Raw genomic sequence first — 20547 nt, 5'->3', positions numbered from 1 at the left:
TTGGCTTTTAAAACGTCAGTTCGCACACACCAATGGGGGACGTCCCGGTGACATCACTTGATTGTAGACAGAGCTTTTGTCCACTGACAAAAGCAAATGTTTGCTTTTCCTGTTGTCTTTGTGAGCTTCAGTAGTTATCAGATGATAGGACCCAGTGTTATCGGAGCAAAACCTCAAGTATCACAGGTGCTGAATCACCTGACCCTCTAAAGTATTTTCTTTTACTAATTTCAGCATTTATTTTCTTACTTTCATATTATTGAAACCATAATATCTTTTTAGTGGTGGACTGTTGGTTAAACAGGCATCACATGTGGCGACATCACATTGTGCTTAGGAAACTTGTTTGGGGCAAACTTGTCTCTTCTTAGACATTTAATTGATTAAGAATTGATTAAAAACAGATAAGCTCAAGCTGAAAAGAATGTAAAGGCCCACGCTTGATTTTGCTTTCCTCCCCAGGGACACCATGTGGCGAGTTTTCACTGGTGCGCTGTCGGTGGAGGAGAAAGGCAGCCAGCTGCTGGCCGACCTGCGGGAGATCGAATCCTGGGTGTACCGGTTGCTGCGCTCACCAGTACCAGTGGCCGGTCAGAGGCGCGTGGACGTGGAGGTGTTGCCCCACGAGCTCAAGCGGCCTCTCACCTTCGCCCTGCCCGACAACTCCCGCTTCTCCATGGTCGACTTCCCCCTGCACCTGCCCCTGGAGCTGCTGGGCGTGGACGCCTGTCTTCAGGTTCTCAGCTGTATACTGCTCGAGCACAAGGTAAGGAGGGGGACACGTCTCTTCCTCTTTGTTTTTCCGTACCGACGTCCGCAGAGGAGGAACACGAGACGCGTGGTTCGGCTTCAAACTGCAACCAAATCACTTTGGGGATTTTAAAACCGGACTCCTTCAAGGGGAAAGGACAAGCGAGGCTATATTTGTGTGTATATTTATATAGACCTACTTAGAGTGTCCTTTATCAGACGTTTGTTAGATGTGGGCTCACAGAAGCCCATTTGGACAAGGGATGATGGGTAAAAATACGTATACTGAATGACTCTACATCTCTGTCTCTCCCATCTTTAGCACGCGAAGCTTTAGCAGGGATGTAATGTGAACACTTGTTCAGCTGGAGCCGGTGTAGAGTTCAGTTGTTGCTCTTGGTTTACACTGACACTGATACAAAGGCTCTTATACAACAATCCCAATCCAAACCTTCACCTGAGTCTCACTGCTGTAAAGACCCTTGGCGTTGGACAAATGCTGGACATTTTTTTTTCTGCCTTTCTGGCTCTCAGGTGTTTCTCGAGTATAACATTTATCTGTGCCACCTTCCTACATGAATATCCCTCCTTCCATCCAAAACATTTTTTAGTCAGTTATCTGTGAAATATCATAAATTAAACGTCCACCAGAAAGGAGTCCATTTACAGTCACTGTTTGGTTTTAGTGCATTTAGCAGCAGCCCCCCCCCCCCCCCCCCCACCACCAATAATTTCTCCCGCTGTATGAAACTCTGCCATCTTGTATTCATCCTCTTTTATTTTTTATTGAATGCATCATTAAAATCAGTCGTGCTGAACTAAGTGCTGCCTGAAAGCTTCACTTCCTCTCGAGCACTTTGTACCGCCAAATTATTTTTCCAGTTAAAGCTCAGGTCATGATATTGCCGCTATGAATCCGAGGGCAAAATGGGTTTGCAGGGGGAAAAAAAAAAGAGATATAGAAAAAAATCGTCAGACAAATAATTGTGTCATAAAGCACCTGAAGAAAGAAGTCAACTGGGTGCCAGTGTGAACACTTCCTAAAAACATAGGAAAATCCAACTTTGTGAGCTTTGTCTTCCAAACCAAATGTATGTTTTTAAATTTGCCCCAGGTCATTCTGCAATCCAGAGACTACAACGCTTTGTCTATGAGCGTCATGGCCTTCGTGGCCATGATCTACCCTCTGGAGTACATGTTCCCCGTCATCCCTCTGCTGCCGACATGCATGGCCTCAGCTGAACAGGTAAAGGATCAAATTAATTGTTTAACTCTTTGCTGTCTGTGGTTGTAGCTGAATGGTGTGTTCCCTCCCCCTCTCCGCAGCTCCTTCTCGCCCCCACTCCCTACATCATCGGCGTACCGGCGAGTTTCTTTCTCTACAAGTCCGATTTCAAAATACCCGACGACTTGTGGCTCGTGGACCTCGACAGCAGCAAGGTCGGCACATCAACACCTCCTTGTCTGTTTTTTAAAAAAAAAATCACTTTTCTGTAATATGTCCAGGGAAAGTTGACGGATCATGTCTAATTAGACCTCCTCCTGCAGGGACGTTTTGAAATCAAATTTAAGAGGGGCTTGTTTCATTTGCTCGCAGGTTATTGCACCCACCAATGCAGAGCTGCTGCCACCTCTTCCAGAGCCCGAAGCACTCGAGCTTAAGAAACATCTGAAACAGGTACTGCATTTTGGTCAGTGATCCCCTCGCTGATTCTTCTACTTTGTGGCAGCCATCGGGACGACTACATATTAGCTAATCTTTGCACAGAATATGTCTGGTGCTCCTGTGGATCCGACGCTTGATGTTTGTTCCTGTGACATTATTGTGATTGAACTCTTTCATAGAAATATATAAAACTTCTCTTTTCAGCAGCAGTGTGAAGAGTAGGGAGGGGTTTCCTTCTTCAACACACACAGTTGTATGTATTGTACATGAGCGTGGCAGCATTTTGAAAAGGGTTTTGCAGTGCTCTAACACAAACGAATGTTGTCTTCTTTTCCTTTTTTTGTCCTGTTTTCTTTGCATGCTCTAGCTCTTGGAGGTAAACGTAGATGCTAGGACCCCGCTACCCAACGCAACACCTCTAGTTATACTTGTTGTGACTAAATTACCCCTCATAACCTGATTATTTAAAGGGACCTATTATGCTTTTCCTTGTTTTATGTCATAGATTGTTTTTGTCAAGTTGTTGTGTGTCTATATTAAAATAGGCTTGAGTTTCAAAATAAGGAGGTAAAGGTAATCACAGTGAGACAACAGCTCGGGCATCAGGCTGCTCTGCACACTGGGTTTCCAACACTTAACTCAACTCTAATTCCACTTTGTGCTGAAGTTCGCTTGTTATGAATTTCTTTACATACTCATCCGCTCCATATCTTGTTCTTTCATAACACTCTGAAGGAGTAGTACTAAAGATATTTAATGTAATGTAGGCCTCCGTCTGTGAAAAGCAAGTTTGCTATACAGTCGTTTGGCGACAGCAGAATAACATTTTAGTAGCAACATTAGTTTTGGCCCATTTCCAACATGTACAACAGCGGCATGTATAGACTGTATAGAAAAAATACAGATTGTGTTTGAAAGACCAAATCTACTCTTATGCCATACGGTATGCTGGTTATAGGCATAAAATTTATCATAGAGTCATTCTGCTTCTTTGTGGAATGTTTTTTGTTGTCCACTCTCTTATTCCAGATCAGATTCAGGCTTCAAACATGTGCAGTATAAATGGATTTGAGAAGTTGCCGTTGTCCAGTTATCTATTATGTTCTGTTAATTTGTTTTTGTTGTTAGGTACAGTTTGCTTTTAGAAGCTCCACACGAGGAGGAGGCTGTGCTGCCCCCTCGGCTTCTTTCCAGATGTTCGGCTAATCAGGAGAAAGCTGACTTTCAAGGAGGCCTGAGCCAATATGGCCTGTTTCAGTCCAACAAGGACTTTTCCTGAAGTCCCAGAATAAAAAAATGGCAAAAAAGCATAATTGGTCCCCTTTAACATAACATCAGAATCTGGTTCTGATTCATGGAAACGCCTTTTCATATCCTGACCAACCCCAACAACACAACCTCTTGTACAAAGTCACTTCACCTCTTGGCAAATATGGAGACATACGATCATTCAGTTTGCTCATTGGCTGAGAAACGCGAGTCATGGCTGTTAATATTTCGTTGATCGCCATGCATCCAGGCCACAGTAATTCTGAAACCTCTGCAAATTGGGAAAGAAATTAATTCGACAGTTTAAGTTTACTAGTTTTCTACGACTACAAGAGTAAATGTTTCAAACATCTCTCGTTACATTAGTGCGGCTCAGAAATGGCGTCAATGTCCAACATCATAATTAAGTTTTTGAGTTATTATTTTGCAGATGAGCACTGAGGACTCTTTCATGTTGCCAAACGCAAAGCTTCACAAGCTATGTTGCTATTTTTAGCTGAGTCTCATTAAAGACAACAAAACAGAACTTCTCTCATATGCTCCATAAAAACTTTACTTCAGGTTTTCTTTTTCTTTTTTTAAAAGTTGAAATCCTGTGAGTGTCCTTCATTTTGGTCCAACTGCCCTGAATCAGAGCCGGTTCATTAGCTGTGTGTGTGTGTGTGTGTGTGTGTGTGTGTGTGTGTGTGTGTGTGTGTGTGTATGTGTGTGTGTGTGTGTGTGTGTGTGTGTGTGTGTGTGTGTGTGTGTGTGTGTGTGTGTGTGTGTGTGTGTGTGTGTGTGTGTGTGTGTGTGTGTGTGTGTGTGTGTGTGTGTGTGTGTGTGTGTGTGTGTGTGTGTGTGTGTGTGTGTGTGTGTGTGTGTGTGTGTGACTAGCAGCTCTCTCCCTGTGTGTGGACGTGTGACTGAGAGGCTGGTGTGTAGGAGTGTGCGAAGCCTCAGTTTAGCAGTTGTTTATCCGGAAACGAGCTCACAATATTAACATCCGTGATAGGAAGAAAAATGTCACAGAAGATGTTTTTTTTAACTGATTATCAGAAGACTGTCATGCCAAAGCAGAATGCCGCTGATGTGTGAGAGCCACGGAAAATACTTGCACGTACAAACGGATGAATAATGTAAAGTGGTCCAAAGAAGTGACACATTATTTATTCTTTAACTGAAATAAGAGTTTTCAATTAAGGCTTTTATTTTGCGACAGGTACTTTTTATTTTTTATTGTGCAAGTATTTTATCTACTCGTCGGAAAAGATCTGCTGTGTTGTGTCTGTCATCACCACTCCATCGTAATCACTGGTTCGTCCCAGTTGGTCACCATGGATGGGCCTTCATGTGTCTCTCAGTGGCTGGATTCTCTGGGTGAAGTCTGTTTTTTCTTGGGGTTTTTTTTGGTCACGTTACTGCTTTGTCCGTGTTCCCCCATCGTCTTTCATGTTAGGCATAAAAAGCATTTCTGTCTCTCCTCCATATTTTTTCTTCTCTTGGTTTTACTTTTCTCAAAAATCCCGGTCTCTTCACTCTCAGACTTGCTTTACTGGCTGTCCATCACCTTCTCAAAACAAATGCAGATTTACCTTTTCTTATCTCCTTTCTTCAGTGAATCGAAAGTGGGAATGATAAAGCAGCAATTCCTCTTTCACCAAACAAACAAATCCAAAAATATTTTTTGTGTCATAAAGTTAGACCTACTTGAGTTACTTTCTTGTTATAAGGTAAAAAGCAACAGAAACAAAGAGGGAAGTACTGTTTAAAGGAGACAAAAGAAAAAAAGGAAAGGGAAAGCGCCACAGTTGCGTCTCTCCTCCGCCATGTGCTGTTCCAGTGTCGGTCACGACAGTTGTCATCCCAGGCCCTTCATGTGATTCTCCTCGCATCTCTCTCCTAGTGTCTGGTTAGGTTGACCGTGATCACCCAAAAGCAGATCTTCTCCTCTGAAAATAAGGTTACTCATTTCTCCTCCTGTGGAATGTGTAATGCCCCTGCACGGATTTCTTCCTCTCCTCTCTCTCACACACACTGTTTTTGCTTGTCTCTACTTCTACTAGTCTCCTCTTCTCAAGACTTGAATAACCAAAACGCATTAACAGCGTGGCAGAATGTTTGGGACCAGTCTCTTCTTGATACACTGCTTAGCTCTGGCTTGCGCATGACTGAATGTGCGTGCATCTATCTTGGCATCAGCGAGTGTCCTTGTAACCAAAAAAGAAAAACAAGATATGATGAAGCTGATCACTTTTGACAAAGTTAACACATTCATCCAGACCCAGCAACTAAATGTTCCATTATGCTAAGCTCTAAACATCGACTCCCGAGTCTGCAGCAGTTTCCCCTCTTGAGGCAAACCATGCATAGTGACTTACTTCCCCCGTGCTCCTCCTCTCCAAAGTGACAACACCCACTTCAGGCATCAATGTGCACCACGACCGATCCTTCGGAGTCAAGGAAAATTGGGCAAACCAGTAAAAATGTTGATGATATTTCAGCTTTTAACTCACTTCACATTAATGGGATTACTATTCTGATCCATTTCAGCAATCCTTAAACTAGATTTTCCATATTTAACCCCACAATTCTTGCATTTGCACTGGTCCCCTAATTGTTTTTTACTATTAATAAGGGGCCAAACAATTATAGAATGTCAGATTTAATGTACAAAAAAAAAGATATTTAAAACAAAATGTTGATGCCAAATGTGGGAGTGGTCCAACGCAGCGCTGTTTGGGGTTTTTTTGGGGGGGGGGGGTTGTCGAGCCTCCGCTTTGTTTCTGACTAATGTCACTGTCGCTTGTCGTAGGCCTTGGCCAGTATGAGCATGAACACGCAGCCCATTCTGAACCTGGAGAAGTTCCAGGAAGGGCAGGAGATGCCCCTGCTGCCACCTGGACGGGATAAAGCGTCGCCGTCGTCCACGGAGTTCAACCCGCTAATTTACGGCAATGACGTCGATTCGGTGGATGTAGCCACCAGGCAAGCCCAGAATATCTCTTTCGTTGACTGCCAAGTTTTTTTCGTCCGAGCCCTGAAGTCAAGTTTTGGACTGATCTATCTTTGTCCTGCAGGGTGGCCATGGTGCGGTTCTTCAACTCCCCAAATGTCCTCCAGGGGTTCCAGATGCACACCCGCACCTTGCGCCTCTTCCCCCGGCCCGTGGTGGCTTTCCAGACGACGTCCTTCCTCGCTTCCCGGCCGCGGCGCTCGTGCTTCGCGGACAAACTCTCGCACACGCAGGCGGTGGAGTTCTACGGAGAGTGGGCCCTCAACCCCGCCAACCTGGCATTTCAGAGGATACACAACAGTGAGAATCACCTGAGATGATTGTCATTTTTTTAAATGGATTATATCTATTTGATTTAATTAAATGTTATCACGTGAATTTAAATAGTACTTGTTTTTTCTTCTCATTTCTCTATTGAAGAGCTTTTATATTATTTTATAAAAATGCAGTACATATTCACAATTGCATTGTACCATGCTAATTACTTTATTTAAATTTGACATGCATTAATGAGTATATCTTCCTTGTTGCCATATTTTTTCCCCCCTATTTTTATCTTGTTATCCACATTTTGCTTTATTTTATTTATAACAATATTATACCTGAACATACTTTTTCAGTGTACGGCCTCAGTGCTGTTGATATATATGCTGTCATGTTCCAAAATGTGTATGTCCTATAAGAGAGGTTTCTTTTTTTCCACTTGGAAAAAACATTTTGTGCTTAAACTGTTGCTCTATGAGCAACAGTGTTCAATATACTTGTGAAGGATAATAGTTAAGCTCTGGACACTTCTGTCGCAGATGTGTTTGACCCCTCCTTGATCGGAGATAAGCCCAAGTGGTACGCCCACCAGCTACAGCCAGTGGTCTACCGAGTGTACGATGGAAGCTCCCAGCTGGTCGAGGCCATGGCCGGTCCCTTGGAGGATGAGGGCAACGAATCTGATCCCACAGACAGGTAACGGCGTAACGATAACAATGTCATTTGATCCGTGTAGTTCTTGGTTTATTTAATAATTTTCTGATGGTAGTTACATTCAGAAAGCTCTTGGTAATACAATTTCATTTGTTGCAGCGGTAGTGACAGTGAGGCATACGACGACTCCAGCTCATCCTACTCCTCACTCGGGGACCTCGTGAGTGAGATGATCCAGGGGGACATCCAGGGAGACACACCGAGTGAGCTGATATTTGATTAAAAGATTCACATGGACCACATTCATGCCATTTTCTTCCTTTTGTAATATATTTGAACCTTGATGTCGTCTCAGGCTTGGACCCTCCCACCCATGCTGCACTCGGAGATGCTAGCGAGGTCGAGTTTCAAGATTTCCACGAGTTCCGGGAAGGCCCTGGCTCGGAGGGTCCGCCCAGTGGGGACGGACCCGCCGAGCCCTCCGATGGACAACCCCTTCGCTCAAGCTCCAGCACAACCGCAAGCTCGAGTCCAAGCACGATCATCCAGGGAGTCAACAATGTGCGTGACCCTTTTTACAATTTATTTTAAACCCCGAATTCAAACTGTGTTTTGGAATTGTAGAAAACTCAATCGCTCATTAGCGATTTTCAAAGTTCCCCGGAAAACATTCAAGCGCGGGTTGGCGCCTGGTTAGAATATAATAGAAGCCTTTATTGTCATCGTATGAGAACATACAACGGATTTTGGCGAGCTCTTAGTGCCAGACAGTAAAAAAGTTTTTTAAAAAGACAAAAGACCTTTCACATTCAGGGCATGAAATGAAATGAATAAATAAGAGTACCCACTTGCTCGCCCTGATTCTTCCAGAAATGTTCAGGTTGTATTTTCACATTGGCTCACTCAAAAATTTTAGTAGGGGTCTGGCAGGAAAAGTTCTGGAAGATGTCCGGTGCAGACATTTGCGTTCTCACATAGAACACTTCTGGCAAAGTTCAGGAGAATGTCCGGACGTCATTGTGTGTCTGAAAGCAGCTATATTTTGACTACTGGCTTGGACAAGTCTTGATTAATTGATTAATTGATTAATTAATTTAACATGCGCTGTTCATCTTCATCAGAAGAATAAATACGGGTTGATGAGCAATGCAGAAAGGATCTAACATGTATGAAAAATAAAGGAAATATTGATTGTCCTTTTTGAGAAGGCATTTACACTGTTCCCATTAATCCGTGTTCTCTTTTTTTTTTTCAGGAGCAGGGGGAAGCTCCTGAAATCGAAGCGTCGGCGAGTGCTGCTTTACAGAACCCTGTCCCGGTATTGGGCAGTCAGCCGTTCCTCAGGCCCCCGGCAGACGCTGGCCTGGCGGACACGGCCAACAAAAAGCAAGAGTACGACAACCCATACTTTGAGCCTCAGTACGGCTTCCCCTCAGAGGATGACCCTGATGCAGAGGAGCAAGTGGAGTCATACACCCCTCGATTCAACCAGAACCTCAATGGCAACAAGTGTGTTAAGCTTGTTCATCGCTTGAATGAATGTTTGATCATCATTCAAATGGGCTCTGACCGACCATGCAATGTTCTCTCTGTCCGGACCCAGCATGTGAAAGTCACTCACTCACTCCATTCATGGTGGTCCTGAATCTTTGGTGGTGTGATGTCATGATGTGGTGTGAATGCTTGAGAGTTTCCCATATTATGTGCATACTTCTACGTATGTTGTTGTGTCTTTCTTTCCCACGGTAAAGTGTTTTGGTCGCTCCTTTCAGGGCACAGCGTCCGCTACGTCCCAGCAGCCTGAGGCTGCCAGGAGAGTCCGATGGGGAGGGAGACTCCCGCAACAGCTCGCCCAACTCCACCATCTCCAACAGCAGCAACGATGGCTTCGGAGGACTCATGTCCTTTGCCAGTAAGAACGTTTTCCATTTCCTTTGTCCGCGTTGTAAACCCGGAAAAGTGGGCTAATTTAAGTGGATGATGATGATGAAACGAAGCACCAAAACCAGAAGAACTGGTCACACATTCCTAAACACTTAACAACCAAACCTTTTGTCCGATGATGATATGGTTTTCACTCCCATTACAGGCAATCTGTACAAGAACCACGGCACCAGTTTCAGCCTGTCCAACCTCGCCCTCCCCAACAAGGCAGCGAGGGAGAAGGCGACGCCTTTCCCCAGCCTGAAAGGTAAATGTGACCAGTTTTTCACATCGGTTCCAATTTGTTTGTGACGTTGTTGTTTCTGCTGCCGCCTGAGTGTCTGTTCCAGTTTCAAAGGAGACAAGGAACATCATTAGAAAATGTCTCGTGAAGAACGTGCAGGGACAGTAGGGAAAGTTAAAGGATACTTTTCAATAAAAATCAATCACTTATTTCATCACATCACGTTTCCCGTTTATTAAGATGGTTTTTTTATCCAATTTTCCACGCTAATGTAGATCAAATCACTCAAATACTACAGTCATAAAATCTAGTGATTAAACTCTTCACTAGTCATAAATGTATTAATGGCCAGCATTGCTTATGCATTAAAAACGTTAAACCATAGCTTATGCACACAACTTAATTTATTCACTGTCTGCCCTTCTCTGCCCTTTCTTTTTCCGTGTGTAATCTTTTGCGCTAAAAGAATACTTAAATTTTGATATTGAGGAGGAAATGGAACAAGCAGGTTTGTAGAGTTATTTTTTTATATATATATATATATATTTATAGCCTGACTCTCTTCCCTCTGGATTGCCTAATGGATATGGCACTATTTTAAAAGGAGAATATTGAGGATGTATCAAACTAAAGTTTTTCTCTCAAGAGTCTTAACAGGAAAATCCAGTCGAAAAACAGACTTCAGATCCTCTCTTGCATCATTTTTTTTTCATTTGCAGAGATGAGCAACACATGTAATTATCTGGTGCTGTAGACTGTATTTAGATTATGAATAATTATACAAACATGTGCCCAGGGGTAATTGGAAGCAGAAAAATGTGGCAAGGCAAGTCTCACTTTTAAATGTCATGTATCTGATTAGCATCAGTTACACATGAATGGAAACAGAAACAAATCAAAATCAATCCACCCGTTCATATTCATCTTCCGAAGTCTTAACTTTTACGAGTACGACAAATTACAGGGATTGAGATTGTGCCTTATGGCTAATATTTCCGTTATTATTATTTATTAAGTCGAAGACATAAATATGAATTCTGTTTGGGCTGGATTTTTTTTTACTTCAACTGAGAGAAAAATGAAAAAAACAGGTGGAGCATGGCGACCTTACTCAATAGCTCCACTCCGTGTGGAATAGCTGCCATAGAGAAATAAATGTTCCGTTCCTGTTGACTATGATGTGTTTTGTCTTTGTCGTTCAGATGCCCCTGACAGCCCGGGTATGTTATGTCTGGTGTGGTAGTTTGTTTCAGCCCCTCCTGACTAGGCATACGCCCCTTTTAATCCTTGGAGTGACCTGTTTCCTATCTTGTTATTCGGCCCTAGGACTAAGATAGAAGACACTTTTCACTGTCACATTCACGTCTACCCACGCCTTCCCCTGTGTTCCTTTGCTGTTCATTCCTCTCTGTGTGATTGGTGGGAGTTTTCTTGATGCGTTATGTTGCACACACACACATTTACATTCGAAAGATTTCATCTTCAATGTAGTTACATATATATATTGTGTAAACAGATATAACACCTGCCTCCCGACTCTCATGTGTGTGTTGCCTTGCTTGCTTGCTTGTTTGTCGGCTTCCATTGTTGAGTGTTTCCTTCCCTCTTTTGACATCACCGACTATTCTAACAAAAACACAGATGAATCTTTGAAGATCATCAACATTTTAAAAATGAAGTATTTTACAGTTTATTATGATTATCTTTCCTGTTTTTGTCCTCAAAAATAACATTTCTGCCCAGTGATCTTGCTCAAATTCTACAAAGAAAAATAAGGTCATTGTTCTAGGTTTACTGTATATTTTCATCGTTCAGTTGGACTTTCCCAGCATTATATACTGTAAATATAAGTATGAGTTATACACAGCTCCTACTTGATACTGTTGATGTTGATTGTGTTGCCAAACACATGGCATTAGACATCTTTTTAAACACTCTCAGGTAGGGCTGGGCGATATGGCCTATAAATAATATTAAAAATATTGCAATATATGTCGTGTATCGTGATATAACAAAAATATATCCCGATACACGATATATATCACTATTTTTTTTTACTCTCCTCTAAAGCACTTCATAAATGCACAATTTAACCCATTGATGCAGACAATCACACCAGTATGACGATTTTATTAGTCCCTGCAACCTATGTTTGTATTAAAAACATTCTTAAAAACTTAATTATATTCATTAATGGTTTCGATCGGGACAATTTAACGAAACAGTATTCAAGCCAGGCAATTTATTCAAAGCTCAACAAAAAAACAGAGCTCAAAGCAACGGAGTAAAGTGCGTTCAATTTGTAGTCGCGGTGTTCGAGATAGATTCATTTAATACTTTTCATGTACAACATCGAATAAATTCGAGATACCGCCCACCCCTACTTTCAGGGTTGATACATTATCGGTACATATTGTATTTTTCTCTTTTCTGTCTGCCCCTTTTTTATTTTCTGTCTCTTGTTTGGCGCCATGTTGAGTGTGCATGTCTGTTACGGGTCGGTGTTCAGACTGGTTGTGTCTGGGCCGGTGTCCCTCTCTCTGTCCACCTTTTTCGCGGGAACTAATTCTGGGTTTTGTGTGCAGTATTTGGGCTAAATTCTCTAATGGAGATAATTACTGAGGCCGGCCCGGGGAGCGGAGAAGGTGGGTTCTGCCCTTTTTGTCGAGTGAGCTGCATGCCTCTCCAAGCCCAGTCAACTACATCTCCCAGCATCCCCCTCCCCTCTTGTCTGTCTGTCCGCATTCCAGTCACCGTGTGTTTGTCATCACAGACCCAGTGGAGCATTGCGGCTTTTGTCTTAACATGCTGCCGTTCATAGTGATTGTTCCCTCCCTCAGACTAACTATTTTTGTCATAGCAGTAAGTTTGGCTTTATTTATTTAACAAACCTCATCACAGGTGAATTTCAAAGGATTTATGGTTAAAAAAAATATATATTTGACCTGAAATCAAGAAGTGAAACAATACATTATGCAACAAGTAGCCACAGGGAAGCAAATGTAGAACAAGGAAACACAGAAGAGGATGTTGGATTTGGAGGATAAGAATAGAATAGACAAAGCTAATCTACCCACATCCATTGTGTTGCCTGTGTGTTCTTGTCCTCAACGCTCCCACAGAGCACAAATGGGGTTGGGCCCGAATCATGCTTTAATTGTGTCGTGCACAATGAGCAGTGACTGCAGTAACATTATGCAAATCCTTTTTTTTTTCCATCATTGAAAGTCAGGCTTTCACCAGGCAAGATATGGGTGGTATAGATGGATGTCTTGTCCCGGCATTACATTTATTTAGTTAGATAAAACCAGTAGACTTTAAAGAAAAGACATAATGTGGCACAAACTCATTTATTAGATACCCACAACTGAAAAATAATGCCGTCTAATATAGAGTTGCAACAGTTAATCGATTAATTAGCTACTACTAAATTAATCACCAACTATTTTGATAATTGATTAATTGGTTCAAGTAGTTTTTATGAAAGAAAAAGTCAAAATTCTCTGATTTCCAGCCTTTTCGGGTTTCTTTCTTCTTTCCTCTATGACAGGAAACTGAATATCTTCTCGGGGTTTTGGGCAACACAATCGACATTTTTCACAATTTTGGGACATTTTATAGACGAAACAACTAATCGATTAATTGAGCAAAAAAATCGACCGATTTATCGATAATGAAGAAGATCGTTAGTTGCAGCCCTAGTCTAATACAACAATCCTTTAATAAATCCTCCTCCATGAGAGATTCAGAGAGGTGTTGGTTCAACTTCATGCTCAGTTTGACAGCTGTTATTTGGTCGACCCCATCGTGAGGCAATGCAAAATCACAGAAACACTTCAACAGCACCGCAAGCTACCTTCAAAATGACTACAGAGTTACAAAAACTATATTTTTTGCATCCTCCAGTCCTGTCTTAATTTTTTTCTCTTTTTTTTCTTCCTAGATTTTATTAATAGAATTGTGCAAAGATTAATGCAGATTAAAACAACATGTAGTGCACAGTTGCATGTATGTATGATTTATGCTTTTAATAAAAAGCATTAGATAGAATGAAAAAGATACATCCGGAGGATATTGTTTTGTTCTGAGTTGCTGGAATGTGAAACGTCTTTTGAGATTATTTATAGCAGTTTGGAAAAATGTGAAATGTAAGATATGACTCTCAGCATTGTGCGGTCCTGTGTCATTAAATACTGGAGTCAAATGATAGACAGGCGGGATCTCTCAGGTTCCTAAAAAGGGGCCAGTGCATGGAACTCTGGATGCTCAGAGTTCGATCGGATGTATGCGAGGCACGAAACAGGCAGGCACTAAAAGTGACCACATCATCAGAAGATCAATACACCAAGTTTAGTTCCCGGACAGACAGAAATGGGGGAGTTTGTCACAGATACTGAAGTCTCTCAATAAGGAGAAGGCTGTGTTTTAGTCGTCTCAGAGGACCAGGAGCCGTTTTTCTAAACCGAGGCCAAGCGCTTGAGGATGGGATAGGAAATACCAGCGTTTCACAGTGGATGACTGCAAAACACTCCTGGTGAATCAGAGTCGGAGATCCATGGCAGTAACGGAAGGGTTTTATGTTTGCAGACAAACGGGAGAAAGAATTACACCACAGTCAAGCCAACAGTGAAACATGGTGTTGGGAAGATTCAAGTTTGAGGGTCCTCTGGCTTCTCTCGAGTCGGAAACCTCTGCATACAGTATACACCGTGCTCCAAGTCAATAGCTTCCCCCCTACAAGAAATACAAAGTCAAGGCTCACACTCTTTATTTGGATGTAGCTGAAGGAATTTTGCTTGGCGCGTGTACCATGTCAGCACTTACTAAAGAGCATCTGGGAGCCATTACCTCAGCTCAACATGAAGTCGGCCATTTTGAATTTGGTGTGGAAATTTTTTTTTACATTCAAGTCAGTGGGTGTTCTGACTGCTCTGGAGTTGGACACCTGCGCCAGAATTAACGGAGGAGAGGAAGCATTTGATTCGTCAGAGATGAGCCCTTACCCTCTGGTTGGTACTCGTCTAGGATAATTACCTCACAAGACCAAGGAGTCCCGACTGTCATGCACCTCGATGAACATTCATGAGAGCTCTTGAAGACTGAGGACCCAATCATTCACAAGAAGCTCTTAGGAGCTATTCAATGCGGGAAAGCCATGGGTCATTCCCGCATTGAACGAATGTTTTGGGCCTCCTTTAGTGATGGATGCTTGAAGAGGGGCGAAGGCTAACGCTCTTTCTCTCCATGGAAAATGATCCTGGATCTGCCAGTTTTTCCGCATCCACTTCAAAATGTGATGACTTCTTCCTTGTGTCACGTCCCACCGCTCCACAAAATCTCATGAAAATAGGTTTCAGTAGTTTTATGAGCAATCCTGCTGACTGACAGGCAGACAAACAAACAAACAGCAGAAAAAAACAGAACCTCCTTGGCTGAGGAAATTCTAATATAATGGAATGAAATGATTGACCCAACCCCCGGCAAGTGGTTCGCTCCCAGACGGCAAGCGGCGTCGCCGCAGTGTGTCACAATGACCCGGCTCGTGACCTTGAATCGTGGCTCGTCCTCTTCTTCTTCTCCCCCATCCACTCATCTGTTTATTTACCCTCATGCATGATATCACTGATGTAGTTGCCGTTCAGACTCTCCTCCTGTCTGACCTCACATCTCTGTGCTGCTAATGTGTGATGCCACCACCAAGAGCGCCATTTGGACTCCTGCGTGCGTGTGTACGTGTGTGTGTGTGTGTGTGTGTGAACCACATCCCTGTTTGATTTGCCCTTCACCTCTCCTGTTGTACAGTAGTAACATAGCAGCCCCAGTGATTTATCTGATCAGCAGTAGATAACCTTCAGTAGATTACAGGCGTGTGTTCTCTTCACAAACTGATTCTTTTCTATTTGATGTGGAAGCTTAAAAAAAAAACTACTTTGAAAGTTGTTTCCTGTCCTTGTGTGTGTGTGTGTGTGTGTGTGTGTGTGTGTGTGTGTGTGTGTGTGTGTGTGTGTGTGTGTGTGTGTGTGTGTGTGTGTGTGTGTGTGTGTGTGTGTGTGTGTGTGTGTGTGTGTGTGTGTGTGTGTGTGTGTGTGTGTGTGTGTGTGTGTGTGTGTGTATCCAGTGCTCTTTGGTCTAGTGAGTCAGTAGTTGGCAGCTCCTTTTGTTTTTTATTATGTTGGTTATCTTGCTCTGTGGCGTTCAGAAAACCTCATTTTTTGGGTTCCGCTTCCAGGCGCGCGTGCACCGCGAGCACTCGTGGACCAGAAGTCTTCGGTCATCAAGCACAGTCCGACAGTGAAAAGAGAATCCCCGTCCCCTCAGGGTCGAGTCAACAACACGAGGTAAAAGAATTCTCTTTGGTTGACAGTTTGTGTGACTGTGTGTTGAGTTTAACTGAGGATGTGTTGCGCACCCAGCGAGAACCAACAGTTCTTGAAGGAGGTGGTGCAGAGTGTTCTGGATGGTCAGGGGGTCGGCTGGCTCAACATGAAGAAAGTGCGGCGTCTGTTGGAGAACGAGCAGCTCCGCGTCTTCGTGCTGAGTAAGCTGAACAGAGCCATCCAGTCGGAGGAGGACGCCAGACAGGAGATCATACGTGACGTGGTGAGATGCCTGTTATTTCCAGTACAGCGGTAGGACGAACTCACCGCGAGAACGTCATGTATCAGTGCAACACGTACTTGTATTTATCCGTCTTGTCAAATTCAATCGTAAACCTTGCCACTGTCTTTTGACCCCCTAGGAGGTGACCAGGAAGGTTTACAAAGGCATGCTGGACATCTTGAAGTGCACCGTGTCCAGTCTGGAGCACTCGTACACTAACGCAGGCCTCGGAGGGATGGCCAGTGTCTTCAGCTTGCTGGAAATAGCACGGACACACTATCAAACCAAAGGTACGTGGTGTGTGTTTATCGTAGGAATACATCGTTTTTGTTGTAGGTTTTTTGGAAGGAAGGGAAATTTTGTCACCTCATTTTTATTTATTTTTTCAGACATTTTCTGCTGAACAGCAGTGGGCTCGTGCTACTAACACTCATCCGTGTCCTTGCATTTGTGCTAACATTAAGCTCTAAGCTGCCTGCAAAACCTTGACTCAAATCATTAACCATAACTGCAAAGTTTAAATTTGAACACTTGTCTCTTCTTCTTTTGTGTAAAACTGCTAACCCTCTCCCTTTGAACCACTTTTCTTCTTCACTGTCATTTCTGATGAACTCTTGTCTTTGGACCCTCACTTCTGGTGACTCGGTAGACCCAGAGAAACGCAAGCGAAGCCCCACAGACAGTGCCGGCAGCCCGGGGAGCAAAGAGAGTCCCTCTGGTCACATGGAGACTGCCCGACCTCAGGGCCTCCTGAATGTTCCCCACTTGCAGCTGCCGCACCACACGACGACGGGCAGGGGAGCCCGCCATTTTGACACCCGGAGTCTGAACGAGGAGAACTTTATTGCCTCGATTGGTGTGTACGCCAACTCCAGCCCCGGTTGCATGTGCACTGTGAGATCCCCCTAAACCCCCGCCCCCCACCCTACAAGCTCATCTACCTGAATACACCCCCCTCCTCCTCCAACCGTCTCAAAGAAAGATCCCTTCACTTGTCCCAGACAGATTCTCACAGGTGTCATAATATTCCACACACTTTGACCCGAAATACCGCCGGTGACAACCGGAGAAACAACACAACGATGACAATCATCTGATGAAACGAAATACTTTCAAAAAATGAAAATCTAATCTGAAAAATATGGCCGAAAAAAAGTGTGTGGAATATTCGCCTGTCTTTCAGCCTGGACTGCGTGTGTTTGTCTGCCCTTCCTTAAACATCTGTGCCCCTGTTTGCCTTACTCCCTGGAGTTCTGTTGTCGGCCTCTTTTAGCACCTTGAATGCATGTCTTTGTTTTTTCTTTTCTTCCAATACCTAAATCTGCAGTAGTGGGCGATGGGAAAAACCCTGAGGTTTGTGCACCGACGGTCAAAATGGGTGCTCGTCTGTGCCTCTTACTGCAGGTTTTCTGCGAGGCGTGCCGTAGAAAAAGCAGCAGCTCCCTTTTTGCTCTCAGCATGGAGGGTGGAAGCATCACTCCCCAGTAAACAGTCCCAGCAAAGAGACGATAAAAAATTTCCACTGGCAGGAAGTGACTTCTATTGGTCGCCAAAGAACCAATTGACGTAGAAAATCCTTAAGAATCTCTTCACCAGTTAATCCTGGGTCTGTATACGGGGGACACTCTTCAGTCCACCACCCTGACACCTCTCCTACCTGCAACCCCTTTTCTTCCTGTCAGAAGTTGCACCTTCAATTCTACAGAATGCTTTTGAGACTTGCATCCCGGCTTCTGCAACTGCTCCATTTCACCTGCTGGCTAGTCGGCCTCTCAACCCCATCCCATGCTCCGTTCCTGAGATCAACCAGCTCTCTCTCTCTCTCTCTGCCCCTCTCTGTCCCTCTCCAGCCCTTTGCTCTGGAGAGCCGCACACATGCGGTCGATGAAATCAGTCACTCTGACGTCACTGTGTGGCTCTCCAGGACTTTGGGCCCGGAGCTCAGGGTGTTGTAATGTTACCTTAGTAGCCGTTTACACGCAAGTGGACCCAATTTACAGTAACAAACAAAATACTGAAATTTTCACGTTGTCCACACTAAAAGCCCGGCTACATGCAAACGTTACAAAGCGCCCTCGTTCAGTAATGACAACTTCTCAATGCTTATTTTTCGTTTTTTTGTTCTGATTTTAATGCTCATCCACCATACATGCCTTTTCAATCAGCTCTCTGACTCTCTCTCTGTCTTTCTCTCCTTGCTTGCAATGCATCTTGGGTAGAATTGTGGAGCAAGCACCAGGATAAGCAAAAAGCTTTGGAAAAACCACAGAGTAAGACACTTCTCACACACCAGATAAAAAAAGAAATAAAATGGGGGATGCTCGGCTGTTGACCTTTTCCCACCCCCCTCCTCTCTGCCTTTGCAAACTCACCACCAGTGTCTTATCACAGATAGATAAGTGAGAAATGAAGAAAGCGCCTAATAAGCATGAGATCAGTGGATAAACCAGAAAAATCGGCTTGGAGTCTCCACGTGGGATTATGACACGGATTATGTGCTAGAGATGAGATGTAGATCGGGTTAAATTCAGTTAAGGATGAGAATGTATTCTGATAATCTGATGCTCTTAGTCTTGTGCACAGTGGACATGACATTGGATTCATTATACTTAGGAGTCGTATTCAATTTGCAACGTTTGCTATACGACAACAAGGGTCAGGGAGTTTCTCACAGGTAGAGAGTGCTGTGAGGAATTAAAAAAACATACTTTACCAGTTTTAGTATGTTTTTCTCCCTTACACATGACGGTTCTTTTTAGCAGCCAATGACATAGTATGTGCTTGTTTTACTTTAACGTCTACTGAAATCTCCTGTGTCAACCTTACAGCGGTAGCTCACAAGGTTGGATGCAGAAAATACTGTAAAAGCCAACAATAATACAAAAAATTGTCCTTTATATCCTTCATCTTGTTTGTCACTTTTTCCAGCTTGAGCAAAATGTAGTTTTTGTTTCCCAGTGTGTTTTTTCTTTTCTTCCTTCCCCTTCCTTGACACCACCCTTCAACATGAGCAGAGATGAAAACCTGCCCCCTGTCCTGCTCTTTTTTAACTGTTTATTTCCAGTTTCAAGTGGCTGTAAATTATTCGTATTTCTTAAATGGTTTTAAAACAGGAGTGTCACAAAAGAAAAATAAGGAAGTGTCCGGGTCTACGTGTCATCATAACTGTGACTTCACAGGCGATGAATTAATAAAAGTACAAATCGCACTTGAAACAGAAGATGTCTCCCCGACCGTCCACCAGTTTGTCTGCATGCCTAACTGCCTGTGTCTGTTGGTCGTGGTGTAACTTGGGCCACATTTGCAGCATTGACTTGGGAATTAATGTCACGCTCGTGCAGTTTTTTGTTTTGTTTTGTTGTTTTTTGTAACTTTTTCCCAGTTTTACCGCACTCTCTGCTTGCCCCTTTGTCACTTCTCTGTCTGTTAAAAAAAATCGTATCTGTCACAGTACTGGATACAGAAAGTTGTGAAAAAATTAAATGTGTTATATTATATATATATATATATATATACCCTATATCTTTACCTAGAGGAATCTTTAGTCATTCCATAACTCGAGTAAGCGCTAGTGTTACACTGTTTGCTTTGCCGTGTCCCAGGTGTAATGCAGTGTTGACATAGAGGCTTTGGCACTTCTAGATGGTTGTAGCGTCAGTGTTTACTGTGGTGTGGTGTAGCTTTGAGCGAGGCGACTCCGTAAGGTAAGAACGTAATAAGAGTCCCATTCACGACAAAGTGCTGATAAACTCGTGTGTCCCTTAAGGGTCCGACGGGGCGAAGCAGCAGCGCCCCCCGGTGGCCGACGCGGAGGAGAAGAAATCGCAGATCAGTGCCGATAGTGGCCTCAGTGTCACATCTGGATCCCAGGTTGGTGAATGTTGAAAATAAATAAATTGGTAAATGACTGCATTTTATTCACCAGTTGTTTGATCATGGGTCAAATACTCTGCACACGGACACTTCTGTTTTATCTTTGTTTTCTTTTTTAAACAGAAGAGCGACACCGAGTCTGTCACGAGCTCGGAGCCACCAATCCTGACGAGAACCACCAGCCAGGACTCGGAGGCCAGCACAGTGGTAGGGCGCGGCCAACTCAGACTCTGTGCACTTTGTTCCCATCTATTCTTGATACGTATGTCACAATACTGACTAGTTTCCAGAACGATAATTATGGTCGAC

The 20547-nt window shown here is 43.4% G+C and overlaps 1 protein-coding gene across 14 annotated transcripts in view; it reads left to right on the top strand.

Annotated features, from left to right (window-relative positions):
- Positions 1 to 20547, top strand: part of madd (MAP-kinase activating death domain) — a 51035-nt gene that overhangs the window by 14986 nt on the left and 15502 nt on the right. For 4 of the 14 annotated variants that reach the window (XM_035629159.2, XM_035629154.2, XM_035629156.2 and 1 more), the window contains exons 4-22: positions 463 to 766; positions 1865 to 1996; positions 2077 to 2190; positions 2348 to 2428; positions 6480 to 6652; positions 6745 to 6980; positions 7484 to 7640; positions 7758 to 7861; positions 7954 to 8159; positions 8854 to 9107; positions 9371 to 9510; positions 9688 to 9789; positions 15995 to 16103; positions 16179 to 16365; positions 16505 to 16655; positions 17015 to 17221; positions 18585 to 18635; positions 20132 to 20235; positions 20362 to 20445. In XM_035629159.2, the coding sequence (XP_035485052.2) occupies positions 463 to 766; positions 1865 to 1996; positions 2077 to 2190; positions 2348 to 2428; positions 6480 to 6652; positions 6745 to 6980; positions 7484 to 7640; positions 7758 to 7861; positions 7954 to 8159; positions 8854 to 9107; positions 9371 to 9510; positions 9688 to 9789; positions 15995 to 16103; positions 16179 to 16365; positions 16505 to 16655; positions 17015 to 17221; positions 18585 to 18635; positions 20132 to 20235; positions 20362 to 20445 (2896 nt within the window). Of the gene's footprint in view, positions 1 to 462; positions 767 to 1864; positions 1997 to 2076; positions 2191 to 2347; positions 2429 to 5570; positions 5628 to 6479; positions 6653 to 6744; positions 6981 to 7483; positions 7641 to 7757; positions 7862 to 7953; positions 8160 to 8853; positions 9108 to 9370; positions 9511 to 9687; positions 9790 to 15994; positions 16104 to 16178; positions 16366 to 16504; positions 16656 to 17014; positions 17222 to 18584; positions 18636 to 20131; positions 20236 to 20361; positions 20446 to 20547 lie in introns of all 14 variants that reach the window. The other 10 variants (XM_035629157.2, XM_035629155.2, XM_035629158.2 and 7 more) reach the window with 6 other exon arrangements.

The sequence above is a fragment of the Scophthalmus maximus genome, chromosome 4 (genome assembly GCF_022379125.1).
Source record: "Scophthalmus maximus strain ysfricsl-2021 chromosome 4, ASM2237912v1, whole genome shotgun sequence".
In the NCBI taxonomy this organism is placed as follows: domain Eukaryota; kingdom Metazoa; phylum Chordata; class Actinopteri; order Pleuronectiformes; family Scophthalmidae; genus Scophthalmus; species Scophthalmus maximus.
The sequence above is the reverse complement of the archived record's forward strand: the minus strand, read 5'-3'. Positions and strand labels throughout refer to the sequence as shown.